Source organism: Delphinus delphis, chromosome X (genome assembly GCF_949987515.2).
Source record: "Delphinus delphis chromosome X, mDelDel1.2, whole genome shotgun sequence".
NCBI lineage: Eukaryota > Metazoa > Chordata > Mammalia > Artiodactyla > Delphinidae > Delphinus > Delphinus delphis.
In genome coordinates, this window is record NC_082704.1 from 85197748 (window position 1) to 85211408 (window position 13661).

Sequence of the window (13661 nt, forward strand, 5' to 3'; positions counted from 1 at the left end):
AAAAGTGTACAATTCCATGGTTTTTAGTATATTCAGCCATCACCACTATTTAACACCAAAACATTTTCATCACCTCAAAAAGACACGCTGTACTTATTTGCAGTAACTGCCCCCTGCACCCACTGCCATTCCGTTCTCTTCTCCCCTCAACCCCTGGCAACCACGAATTAACTTTCTATCTCCATGGATTTGCCTATTCTGGGCATTTCACATAAACGGAATCATGCAATATGTGGCTTTTTGTGTCTGGCTTTTTTCACTTGGCATATTTTCAAGTTTCATCCATATTGTAGCACGTATCAGTACTTCATTTCTTTTTATGGACAAGTAATATTCCATTGTATGGATGTACCTCATTTTGTCTGTCCATTCATCAGTTGGTAGACATTTGAGTTGTTTCTATTTGGGGGCTATTGTGAAAAATGCTGCTTTGAACATTCATGTATAAGCTTTGTGTGGACTCTTTATATACATTTTGAAATGTTTTCTTGATTTTCTTTAAAATATTCAGCTGGGATTTAAATTAAGATTATATTGAAATTATATATTAATTTGGATATAATTGAAATATTTATAATATGAAATAGTCTCATCCAAGAGCATGAAATGTGTCTTCATGTGTCTTCATTTATTCAGATCATCTTTTATAACTATTAGTGAAGTTTAACATTTTCTCTATAGAAGTCTTTTTTTTTTTGGCCACATTGTGCAGCATGTGGGATCTTAGTTCCCCAACCAGGGATCGAACCCGTGCCCCCTGCATTGGAAGCATGGAGTCTTAACCACTGGACCGCCAGGGAAGTCCCTCTATAGAAGTCTTATTATCCCATTTATACTAGTTTTCTATTGCTGTGTAACAATATTACCATAAGCTTCTTAACTTGAAAAAACATTAACTCACAGTTTCTGTGGGTCAGGAGTCAGCGTGTGGCTTAACTTGTTTCTCTGCTTAGGGTCTCACAAGATTGACATGAAGGTGTTTACCAGGGCTGCAATCTCATCTGATGCTCGACTGGGGAAGGATCTGTTTCCAAGCTCACTCAGGTTGTTGGCAGAATTCAATTCCTTGAAGTCATAGGACTGAAGGCTTCAATTTCTTGCTGGCAGTCAGCTGGAGGCCACCCTAGGCTCCTAAAGGCCACCCTCTGTTTCTTGCTATATGAGGTTCCCCAAAGTGGCCACTTGTTTCATTAAAGCCAGCAAGGGAGTGGGAGTTGCCTCACAAGTTGATCATTTCAACCTCATTTTTAACATAATTATCTACATGTAATCATGTACATCTGGTCACCTTTGGACACACACACACACACACACACACACACACACACACACACACTCAAAGGGAGGGGATTACCCAAGGATGTGAACATCAGAAGGCAAGGATCATGGGAGTCATCTTAATTGCATGTCCAATACATCATCCCTGGGTATATACTCTTCAGGTCCAAAGGGGATGTGTATAAGGATTTTCACTGTAAAGTTGTTTGTAATACTGAGGAGATAGAGGCAGTTAGAATAAATGGATTAGACATATTCACAACATAAATGGATCTTTCTTTTCCTCACTTTTGATTTATGTCATGTTACCATACTTTGTTTTAATTCCAACCAAAATGAAAATATCTTTATTTTTATCTGATTATAATAGTAATACCTATTCATTGAATCTTTTTTTCCCAGACAACTGAGAAAAGTGTAAAGGAGAACGTGACAAACCATCAGTTATCTCTCCCTGCCCCCAGTGACATGCCCTTCCATACCACTGACGTGCCCTTCCTAACATTTTTCCCCCTATGGATACACAAATTTTACCAAAGTTTTGTTTCCTTTGATGAAGGAATGCAAAGAAATACTTCGAATCCTTTTGATGCTTGAAATCCTTTTGGAACAATATATGAGTAAAATCTATCAATGTATCTATCTATATATCTACGGAAAAGCAAGTAGATACAGACAACAAAATAAAGACAGACGGGAGGAGTGTTGTGGAGATGAAGGGAGAGAAAGAATAAGAGGCAGGGAGAGACAGATGGGAGGGGAAGACAGAGAGAGCTATGGACACATAGGGTCAGAAAGAGAAACACAAAGCCATAGAGAGATGAAGATACTGGCAAACAGACAAGGAGAGGATAGAAAGGAACTTTTATTGAGCTCCTGCTGAATGTCATTAAACCTTCAAAGCCACTCTGGGAAGCAGCTACCAGTAACCCCTTTATGCAGGTAAGGGGCTGCACATTAGAATGGTGAACTGACCTATGTATGGTCACATCACCTGGAATGAACTCATCACCCTGTAAAGGCCCTGGTCCATAGGGCATCCGTAACTGTTTATCCAATGAACAAAGTCATATATCTTCTCCCCAAGGAGGGAGAGGCGAACACCAGACCCTCATTCCCCTCCACTGCGTCATTTTTTCCTGCCTGTCTGCTGAGGCGACAGCAAGGTCTGTTGCCCTGGCAACTGCCCTCCGACCGCCATGGTAACCGCCATCGCAGTCTCCAGCTCGCCACCTTGCCCCTTGGGCATCTCCATGGCAACGGGCGGGATGGAGGGGCTGCGGGAGCTCCTAGGCTGCGCCTGCGTAGGGTGGCGGGAGTGGGTGGGCAGGGTTCCCCGGCGTGCGCAGCCGCAGAGCACCGCATCCGTGTCCCGCTAGCCCAGGCGCTGCGCACTTGCCAGCTAGTCCGCCCGTCCGGAGCCCGGCTCGCTGGGGCAGCATGGCGGGGTCGCCGCTGCTCCGCGGGCCGCGGGCCGGGGGCGTCGGCCTTTTGGTGCTGCTGCTTTTGGGCTTACTCGAGCCGCCCCCCGCGCTCTGCGCAAGGCCGGTAAAGGTGCGACGCGGGTCGGGCGCGGGGTGGCGGTGGGGTGGAGGATGCTACCAGCGAGGGTCGGTGCCCGGCCTCTGGCTCCTCTTCTCGCTGGTCCTGCTCCCGGGACGTGCGGAGAGATCGGCCCGGGTGGCCGGGGGTCCAGACGCCAGTCTGTACCCAGGCCATGCCGGGGTTGGTCTCTTGGGTGTGCGGGTGGCAGTGTGCGGGGCTAGTCGGGCCACCGCACTCTGCTGGTCCGCCCGGGCTCGGCCCGCCCGCCGCCTGTGGCGCTGTCCATGGGACTAGCGCGATTTAAGGCAGGGGCATCGGTTTGTGTGCGCATGGTTTGTGTGCGCATGATGTGATGATAGGGACGTGAGGGTGTGCTCTCCCTGTGTGCGTCTTTTCATGTAAGGGCTTCCGAGCGTCCATACAAAGGTGCCAGTGTGGGTCTGGGTGTGCAGTGTGTGATGCTTCTGCGTGTGACTTTTCTCAGTGACACTGTGCTTGTGAATTCTATGGTAATGGCGTGACTTATGGGCGTGTCTTTCTGTGTGTCTGTGTGATCTTGTTTTTGTTTGGGAGAGAGTGGTCTTTGCACCCCTGAGTGCATATCCCATTTTGGTTCTGTTGAACTGAGTGACTAGGATTTTGTATGTGTGTTCACGAGGCTGTTCCTCCCTGCTTCTTTGTGGAGCTGTGTCATTGTGGGGAGAGGAGCCATGATGTCTCTTTCAGTGCTGCGTTATGTCTTTAAGGGTGGTGCTTGTTCTTGCATCTGGATGGCTTGGCGATTGTAACCGCGTGAGCATCAGTGTGCATGAACATGTGCAGTTCCTTGCGTGTGGATGTGGCAGTGTTGAGTTGCATATGTGACATCTCAAGGCCTGTCAGTCCAAATGAGTGTGTGTGAGGCCATGACTGTGTGTGATTCCCCGGGGTGTCTGAGGGGTGGTGGGCATCAAGGGCACTTGGAGTACATCCTCTTCATGAAGAGTTCAAGGCTGTCTGTGTCAAGGATGGTGTTTTTCTTAATTAAATATTTTTTATATATGACATAATACATTTAAACATATGTATATACAATGTAAGAAATAATGATAACCCTCTTGTGTACCCATTACTCAGCTTAAGAAATCGAGCATGACCAATTGTTAGAAGCCCCTGGGTGCCTCTCCCTAAGGCAGCCCCTCTCCTCCATAATTATCCTGTATTTTCTGTTAATTGATCCCTTACTTTTGTTTGCAGCTTATCACATATGTATGTATCGCTAAACAATATCTTGTCTAGTTTTTCCTCACAGAAATGGAATCATACTGGGTGTGTGGCTCCTGGTAGTCACTAGAGGTCACTAGGAAGTCATCAGGGTGTCTAGTAGTCGCAGGCAGTCTGCAGTGGAATTCTGTAACTTGCTTTTTTTTTTTTTCTCTACATTGGTTGTGAGATTCATCGCATTGAAGTATGTGGCTATAATTCATTTATTTTTATTGCTGCATAATTTTTTTTTTTTTTGCGGTACGCAGGCCTCTCACTGTTGTGGCCTCTCCCATTGCGGAGCACAGGCTCCGGACGCGCAGGCTCAGCGGCCATGGCTCATGGGCCCAGCCGCTCCGCTGCATGTGGGATCTTCCCGGACCAGGGCACGAACCCGTGTCCCCTGCATCGGCAGGCGGACTCTCAACCGCTGCGCCACCAGGGAAGCCCATGCTGCATAATATTTTATCCCATGAGTATATCATGGTTTATAGATACATTCTCAATACGTCAGCAACAACATTTGGGTTGTTTCCAGCTTTTCTTTCTTTTTTTCCCTCCCTTCACTTTTATGTTATTACAAACAGTGCTGCTATAGTTCTTCATACACTTGTGTCCAGCAGTATATGTGCAAAAGCTAGTCTGAGGTGTAACACCCAGGAGTGGGGCGTAGGATATGTGCATCTTTTAAGACATTGCCAAATTGTTCCTCAAAGTTATCTTAACCATTGAGTTCCCAGCAGCAATGTATAAGAGCTTCCATTTTTTCTATATCCATGTCAACATTTGACATTATCAGACTTTAATTTTGGCAATCTTTTGGACGTATTCTGCATAGTGTATCTCACTGGTGTTTTAATTTGCATTTTTCCTGATTACTAATGAGGTTCACTATTTTTCATTTGTTTAGTAACTTTTTTGTTTTTTTTTCTTTAAAATTTATTTATTTATTTATTTATTTATTTTTGCCTGTGTTGGGTCTTCGTTTCTGTGCGAGGGCTTTCGCTATTTGCGGTGAGCAGGGGCCACTCTTCATCGCGGTGCGTGGGCCTCTCACTATCGCGGCCTCTCTTGTTGCGGAGCACAGGCTCCAGACACGCAGGCTCAGTAGTTGTGGCTCACAGGCCCAGTTGCTCCGCGGCATGTGGGATCCTCCCAGACCAAGGCTCGAACCCGTGTCCCCTGCATTGGCAGGCAGATTCTCAACCACTGCGTCACCAGGGAAGCCCTAGTAACTGTTTTTGGTTCCTCTTTTGTGAAATACTTGATCATCAATTTTGCCTATTTTTATATTAGTTTGCTTTTCTCCTACTGCTTTTTAGGCATTCTCTGTTTATTGGACATTAATCCTTTATTGACTGTGCTACAAGCATCTTCTCCCACTCTGGTTTTACTTTTCGTTCTTTTTAGGATGTCTTGGGATAAAAAGAAATCCTTAATTTGAATGTAGTTAAGTTTATTTGTCTTTCCTTTCCATTGTTCCCAAATTTGGATCACTTGTTCTTCCTGCACAGTTTATTGAAGGAGTTGGTCCTGTACCCACTGCTCTGCAGTGTCTCCTCTGTCGTAGCAAGTGTCTGTGTGTGTGGATCTGTTTCCAAGCTCTGTTCAATCCTATTCCTTCCGCTGCAATCGAATCTGCGGTTTAACTTGCCCATTTAATTTTTGATTTCATTAAAAGTGTTTTTCTAGATGTTCTAGATGTTTCTTTTTCAAATCTTCATGGTTATTTTAATGGTCATTAGTTCCTCTCTCATACTTTTTTTTTTTTTTTGCGGTACGCGGGCCTCTCACTGTTGTGGCCTCTCCCGTTGTGGAGCACAGGCTCCGGACGCGCATGCTCAGCGGCCATGGCTCACGGGCCCAGCCGCTCCGCCGCATGTGGGATCTTCCCGGACCAGGGCACGAACCCGTGTCCCCTGCATTGGCAGGCAGACTCTCAACCACTGCACCACCAGGGAAGCCCTCTCTCTCATACTTTTGATAGTCTTTTATTTCTTTAAACTTATTGAAATTGTTTCAAAACTGCCTGAACTGAAAATTAGTCACTGGGTAATTTATTTTACAGATAGACTTGCACACATGCCAAATGATATATGGACACGGTTATTCATCCCAACATTATTTATGAGAATAGCAAAAGATTGGAAACACCCTAAATGTTCATCAATTGGGGTGGTTAAATAAACTATTATACATCCATACAAAAGAGAATCAATACAGAAGAAAGGAAGGAAGAGAGAAAGGATGCTCTTAAGGTACTGATCTAAATATAGATTCCAAAAAGCAAGGTGCAGAACAGTCTGCTATCTTTTGGGTAAAACAAGTGGACAATAGGAATCTATAAAATGCAAATACAGGTTCCTGTTGTCCACAGCATTGATATAGAAAAATCCATAGCTGTCATATCTACCATCGCTACTCCTATGAAACAAACAAACAAACAAAAAAACCCTGGTCTTGGGCTTCCCTGGTGGCGCAGCGGTTGAGCGTCCGCCTGCCGATGCAGGGGACACGGGTTCGTGCCCCAGTCCGGGAAGATCCCACATGCCTCGGAGCGGCTGGGCCCGTGAGCCATGGCAGCTGAGCCTGCGCGTCCGGAGCCTGTGCTCCGCAACGGGAGAGGCCACAACAGCGAGAGGCCCGCGTACCGGAAAAGAAAAAAAAACAACCCTGGTCTTCAACAGCCCTGGGGCAAGTTCTGAGTCACTAGGAAATCGTTAGGGGTGGTGAATCTAGGGGTCTTTGGTCGTCCTAAGAGTGTCCAGAGATATTTGGGGGTCTCCATTGACCTTAGGGGTGTCTACTCATATTTGAGGGGCCACAGCGCCTTTGTTGGCATGTTGGCATCTAGGGATATTTGAGATCCACGAAGTCCCCCGGGTTGGGGGTCCCTGGCCTGACGGGCGCTGACGACCTCTCGCTCCCCACCTGTCTTCCCGCAGGAGCCCCGCAGCCTGGGCGCAGCCTCTCCCCCCAAGGCTGAGGCCAGCGCTCCCCGCCGCTTCCGGCGGGCAGCGACTCGAGGAGAGGCGGCGGGGGCTGTGCAGGAGCTGGCGCGGGCGCTGGCGCACCTGCTGGAGGCCGAACGGCAGGAGCGGGCGCGGGCTGAGGCGCAAGAGGCTGAGGATCAGCAAGCGCGCGCCCTGGCGCAGCTGCTGCGCGTCTGGGGCGCACCCCGCACCAACGACCCGGCGCTGGGCCTGGAGGACGACCCCGACGCGCCAGCCGCGCAGCTCGCCCGAGCCCTGCTCCGCGCCCGCCTGGACCCCGCCGCCCTCGCAGCCCAGCTTGTTCCCGCCCCTGCCCCCGCCCCGGCACTCAGACCCCGGCCCCCAGTCTACGACGACGGCCCCACGGGCCCAGATGCCGAGGACGCCGGCGACGAGACGCTGGACCTGGATCCGGAGCTGCTGAGGTCCCCCCCACAAGGGGTGGTCGGGGCGGGGGAGGGCGCCTATATCCCGGGAGGAGGAGGGCGAGGAGCGGCGGGGGCCTGCTTCACGGGGTGGAGGTGCGAACACCTAGGTCCTGGAAGCCTGGGAGGGAATTTTCTAGTCCTGGACCTAGGGTGTGGAGGCAGAGATGCCTGGCCGGCTTCCTTCGTCCGAATGGGAGGGAGGGAAACTATAGTTTCAGGGATGGAAGGCGGAGACATCTGTCTCCAGGAAGCAGTGGGATACCTGGGTGGGAGGAGGCTGCCAGGTCCCCAGGCGGTCCGGGGTAGCGGCGCTGTCCAGGTCCTAGGGCCGGGGCGTTGACGCACGGACACGTCCTCACTGCATTCCGCTCTGCTCCCCTGCAGGTATTTGTTGGGGCGGATCCTCGCGGGAAGCGCAGACCCCGAAGCTGTGGCTGCCCCGCGTCGCCTCCGCCGAGCCGCTGACCAGGACCTGGGCCCTGAGGTCCCCCCTGAGGGCGTACTGGGGGCCCTGCTGCGCGTAAAGCGTCTGGAGACCCCCGCACCCCAGGCCCCAGCGCGCCGCCTCCTGCCCTGAGCACCGCCTGGATCCTGCGCGTACTCCGGCGGCCCAGGACCGCCCCGCCCCTGACACCCCGACAGCCACTGTTGCTGCCCTGGAACCCCAAGATCCCCACCCCTGACCCCACAATAAATATGATCTGAAGCAACTATGTGCTTGTTTGAGTGGCAGTGTCTAGGGGGACGGTGGACTGGCTGGAGATTGCTGCCCTCAGACGAGGGAAAAGGGGCCCCTGCCCTCCATCCTGCACTTTTGAGACAACCCCTGCCTCAGTCTTCGCTTCTCCTCACTGGGGAGATATCCATATGGACAATGGCAGTGCCCACCCAGATTCTGTGCCGTTTCTAGGCCTCGCTTGGGAATGGGGAGCCCAGAAGGCTTTGAAGCCACTTTCAGCGGCATCTTCTGGGGGTCCATCCTCCTGGGGACCAAGTGGTGGTCAAGGGGTGGCTGTTTGTGCGGCATGTGAGTAGAGCTTGGGCGGTGCTGGCACGGCCACTTGCACACATGAGCCCCTGCCTCCTGATATGGGGAGGGGCTACCAGCAGGAAGAGAACCAGAGTGGGCTGCCACTCCCGGCCAGGGGTCAGCCCTCCCAACACCATCACCTCCTGGCATGGAACTCTCTGGGCCTTGAGAAAGTGTATTAGTCAAGGTAGGAGGATAGGATGTATTTTGTTAGTTTGATATGTAATGTTTAGTTATATAGTATAGAAGCCACTCTATCTGTACTCTTACCCCATCCCTGAAGGTATTGGGAGTTGGTGTGGTAACTGGTTTGTGGTCATGGCCTGTGCACTGGCTATTCCCTCTGTCCCTAGTTATCCACAAGTTTTTGCCCAAATGTCACCTACTCAGTAAGGCTTTCCTTGACCTCCCTGTCACTCTATTCCTTTGCCCGCCTTTAATACATAGCCTTATGTTATATCTACAAGTGCAGGGATTTTTAGTGTCTTGCTTGCCTCTATATCTTTTGTACCCAAAGCAGGGCCTGGTACACAGGGGTCTCCCCCACATTTCTTGAATGAAATAATTCTCACAATTCAAGTAACATTCTCCCCAGTCTCATTCCCACCCACATAACACTTGGCATGGAGGCAGGTTTGAAACCTAAGAACACTATTTAATTTTGCACAAAATCAACTTGACATAATATATAACCAACGCTACGGCCCCACATTGCCAAAAAGCCCATCACCAAAAGAAAACCTCCCCAGGAGAAGGGTCCATCTATCCCCAGTACACCGACAGTGTCCCACACAGCTAGTTGCTGGGGTCGGGGAGCGGGGTGGGGGGGGCGGGCGGGGGGGCGGGTCTCAAGTGAAGGAACCACCACCCTGGTCTGGGGGAGGGTCCACTCTTCTAGACCAAGAACTTCAGGCCACGGAGCAGCCACAGCGGCACATGGCCTTCTGGTGCCGGCCTTTATCCCCACCTGGCCCTGCCATGGCCTCCTTTGCCATGGCCTCCCGGACTCTTTGGATCTCATGGATGAGCAGGGAAAAGGCCTCCTCCACACCTTGGCGTGTCTTGGCTGAGGTCTCCACAAAAGGGGCCCCCCAGCTCTTTGCGAGGGCTGCAGCAGCAGCACGAGCATCTCCGGTGGTGGTCACAAGGTCACACTTGTTGCCCACAAGGACGAGGGGCTGGGTGTGGTGCGGGCCCCAGGTGGCCCGCATCTGCTGCAGCTGGGCTAGAGACGAGGGGTCATCGAGGGCGAAGACACCCAGCACACCATCCCCAATCGCCACACACTGGTCACGCAGGGCCCGATGAGTGGCCTGCCCCGCCGTGTCCAGCACATTCAGAATGCAGCCTCCGTGGTCCAGGGCCATCTCCTTCCAGTAGGAATCCTGGATGGTAGGGTCGTGGTCTTCCACGAAGCACTGGTGGTTCAGCTGGATGGTCAGCGCGCTCTTTCCCACGCCACTCGCGCCCACTACCACGGCCTTGTACTCAGGCAGCTGCTTGCCAACACCCCTGGAGGGTGCCCGAGCCCTGTGGCTCTGCTCCTGGGAGCTAGGGCTCCAGGTGCCCAGGCCCAGATCAATCATGCTAGGCTTTGTTGGCAGCGCCATGGCCCCAAGTGGGCAGCTCAGGGAAGAGATGTGGACAGCAGGCCCTGCAGGTGGAAAGAGAAGAAAGACAATGGGGGTGGGGGGTTTGGAGGTTAGGTGAGACCATTTAGGGGCAAGGGGACAGGTGGGTGTCATCGAATCAACATTTATTGAGTGCCTAGTGTGTGCTAATCACCTAATATACTATAATACATTATTTATGTTGTTTATTCTCTCTCACTCCCTTTTACAACATAAACGCTGTGAGATTTTAAAAACAGCTTAATTAATTTATATACCGTAAAGTTAACCTAGCTAAAGTGTACAATTCAATGTTTTTTAGTACATTCACAGAGTTGTGTGACCATCGCCATAGTCTAATTTTAGAACATTTCCAGTCACCCGGAAAAGACACCCCCTGCCCATTAGCAGTCCCTCCCCATTCCGGAGGGAGGGCAGGGATTTCGTCGGTTTTGGTTTCGGATTGTGTCACCATTGGACCCCAACCTGGCACACTGCTAGTCATAGTTTGTGCCGAGCAACATTCCTGCCCCCAGGAGTTTACGTTTTAAAAGATGGAGACAATAAACCAAATAGGTAAGCAAATGATGAGGTCTGTTAGCCATTGTCATTGGAATTTAGTCTTTATTACTCATTCAACATACAGCTGTTGAGAACCTACTGTGGGGCAAGGACAAAGAGGTGGGGAAAGGACAAAGAGGTGGGGAAAAAACAGATTAAGAAACCCCTGGCCCTCATGAACGTGACATTCTAGTCAGGAAGACAGACAACAACAAAGATAAATCAGTAAAAAATGTTTCAGCAATAGGTGATAAGCAGGCAGAAGGTGCTTGGTTAATGTTAGGTGTTTCTATTATAATTTAATTTTCATTCATTAATTCGAGGACATTCCTGCGTGCCAGGCATTGTGATGGGTGCGGGGATGGGGGGTGGGGTGGGGGGCGGGGATATGGCTGAGAACAAAATAAAGTCCCTGCCCTTGGGAGGGTTAGATTCTGAAAGCGAGAAAGAGACAATAAACAAGATAAGCAAGTAAATTACCATGTAGTTAGAAGAGGATGGGCACACAGCAGGTACTCAATTAGCGTTCACTATTAATACTAAGTCACCATTAACCCATTCAATACACATCCTGGTCTTGGTTCGGTGTGTGGCCTCAGGAAATGCATCATAATGGCTGCGGCCCCAAGTATCCCAGGAAGCCCTGGGACAGTGGCAGCTGGGGGGCAGGTGGTAGGTTTGAGGGATCCACAGGGGGTAGGGGTGGAGGGGGAGTTCTGTGGAGTTTGGGATCCGGGGGTCAGGGCTGGGGGGCTAGGTCCCAGGTGGGGATCTAGCTGTGGGGCCCTCAGCCCAGAGAGGATCCCTGAAAAGAGTTGTGGAATGTGCTCGCCCAGGAAGAAGGGGGCCATGATGAGGAGACGTAAGCAGAGGACAGAGCTGAGGGGAGGGGGGCAGCAAGGAGGCCAGGGCAGTAGTGCGGGCCAGCAGTGGGGGATCTGGACAAGCCGGGCGGGATTCAGAGATGTTCCGAAGGCAGGCCTGACAAGATTTGCTGAGGGACTGGGAAGAAGGGGAGGGAGTCCAGGCGACTGGAGAGGTGGGTGCCGTCACCCGAGGCAGGGCCTGGTGAGGGGGCCCTCGCTCTGGGCGGGGGGTCGCTGGGGCTGACACCGAGAGCACCGGACACTGGCAGCGGAGCGCCGGCCGACCTCCCGACACCTGGCGGGGCGCTAGGCCGACGGTGCCATGGCCGCTTCGTCAACAAGGAGCCGTGAGGCTCGGGGAAGTGAGCCGCGGTGACTGGCCCGAGGTCACACAGCCCATGGCAGGGCGACACGGGAATACGGAAGCAGCGCAGTGCCAAGTGCCAGTGGAGTACTGTCGGGGGCCTCTCCCCCACACCCGTACCCCTTCCTTTGTGTCACCTCCCTGACCTGAGGGGAGCAGGGGGCGCCCCCCCAAGCGCAGTCCCACCTCCTTCCAGGCTGGCCCGGGCCCCATACACGTATCCCCTAAGCCCGGGTGGCTGGCCAGCGTGGGGCTGGGAGAGGGGACCCCCAGTTTCACCCCAAAGCCGTGACCCCGTGCTCGGCCTGGACCTCCCCGCTCAGCTCCCGGCTCCCCGCTCGGCGCCCACACCCTCACCCAGGCCCGTCCTTACAAAGGCGGTCCAGGGTTGCTGGCCCCTGAGGATGGGAGGAGACAGGGGAGGGTCCCCAACACCCGACCTCGGCCATACCCCCACAGCCCTAAGTGGAAGGACCTCTCAGGTCGGTGCTGGGGGGCCTGGGCGGCCCGGCTCACCTGTGTCCCGGGAAGGCCGGTGGCGCTGGGACCCGAACCCTCTGCTGCTCTGACAGGACTGACAGGGAATGAGACGTTGGTCCCAGCTGGGGGTATGGGGCGAGGTGGGGATGGGCGGGGAGGGAGTGCGCATGCGCAGCCAGCCGCCCTTGGACCCCTCCGCCGGCTCACCCCTGTCCCCCGCCCCGGGGTGAGTGCTGGGTCACTGCCCGCCAGGCAAGTGTGCGCAAAGGAGGTCTTCTTGGGGTGCGCTGTGAGCGCTGACCCCCGCTGTGTGCCCCGTGCATCCTGCTGCACCTCTTCCTTACCTTATCCCCACCTGGGACGTGATTTTGTGTTTTTACTGCGTGGGGGGTGTGTCAGATTTTTGACCTGAATGTCCAGACTTTGCCAAATGTTTTGTGAGAGCCTAAGGCCCTGGAGCTTGTGCTGCCTCAAGTGGGCTTTTTGGTAGCGTGGGAGAGAGTTGCGTCCGGTCCTGGAGGGAGAGAGTTGCAGAGGAGGGGTTATTTTGTAAAGGCAGAAAGAACCTGATTTGAGATGGACGTGTTCCAAGCTACACCATTTTGTAGACTCCCTTGCAGCTATGGCAGTCATGTGACACAATTCTGACCAATAAAATGTAAGCAGGAGTTGTGAGGGCAGGGGCAACCACAATGCTCCTTCAAAATGGATGACTGAGCTGACCCTTCCCCGTCCCATTCTCCTCTTCTTGATTGGGTGGGGCTCTGGTGGTCATCTTGGGGTCAGAGGGTGGCCATGAAGAAAAGTCCAGGAAACCTCAGCCCAGACTCCTTTGAGTTGCCAAAGCAATTCTCATTATGTGGGAGAAATAAAACCCTAAAATTATCCCACAATTCCCCACCCTTGGTCAGTGGTAGACACTCCTTCCCCCAGGAAGCTACCCATGACGACCAAATCCAAGTATGTTAAACCTGGACCCCCCACCCCCCAATCAAGACAAAGACAGATGAAGACACTGAGGCCTAATGAAGACACTTCATGATAGTTTTCTTGCCTTCCCAGCCCAGGGTGTAGCTGGGACTGGCTGTGAGGCTCCTATTTCTAAGGCAGGAGCTCATTTTCTCACAGATTCCCACCATTTAATCTCTTATGGAGCCAGCCAAGCTGCTTGCTCTATTTCCAGTTAGTTTTTGGATGAGCAGGGGGTTGACCTGATAAAGACCCACACCCTCATTCCTTCATTACTCATCAGCCCTGTTGGCCA

At 52.2% G+C, this 13661-nt stretch overlaps 2 protein-coding genes across 2 annotated transcripts; one reads left to right on the forward strand and one right to left on the reverse strand.

The window, feature by feature from the left end:
• Nucleotides 1-2622: 2622 nt before the first annotated feature.
• Nucleotides 2623-8197, forward strand: PCSK1N (proprotein convertase subtilisin/kexin type 1 inhibitor). The gene is made up of 3 exons (XM_060002990.1): nt 2623-2832; nt 7011-7483; nt 7871-8197. Exons 1-3 carry the CDS (start codon nt 2719-2721, stop codon nt 8061-8063), a joined length of 780 nt encoding a protein of 259 aa, XP_059858973.1. The 5' UTR covers nt 2623-2718; the 3' UTR covers nt 8064-8197.
• A 1227-nt stretch (nt 8198-9424) lies between these two features.
• ERAS (ES cell expressed Ras) lies at nt 9425-10126 on the reverse strand. The gene has a single exon (XM_060002991.1). The coding sequence runs from the start codon at nt 10124-10126 to the stop codon at nt 9425-9427; it is 702 nt and encodes a 233-aa protein (XP_059858974.1).
• Nucleotides 10127-13661: the final 3535 nt, after the last annotated feature.

Excerpts from the sequence above, each read along its gene's own strand:
- PCSK1N (XM_060002990.1), top strand. The coding sequence starts at position 2,719 with ATGGCGGGGTCGCCGCTGCTCCGCGGGCCGCGGGCCGGGGGCGTCGGC. Across the intron at positions 2,833-7,010 it reads TCTGCGCAAGGCCGGTAAAG|GAGCCCCGCAGCCTGGGCGC; the intron begins GTGCGACGCGGG and ends GTCTTCCCGCAG. Across the intron at positions 7,484-7,870 it reads CTGGATCCGGAGCTGCTGAG|GTATTTGTTGGGGCGGATCC; the intron begins GTCCCCCCCACA and ends GCTCCCCTGCAG.
- ERAS (XM_060002991.1), bottom strand. The coding sequence starts at position 10,126 with ATGGCGCTGCCAACAAAGCCTAGCATGATTGATCTGGGCCTGGGCACC.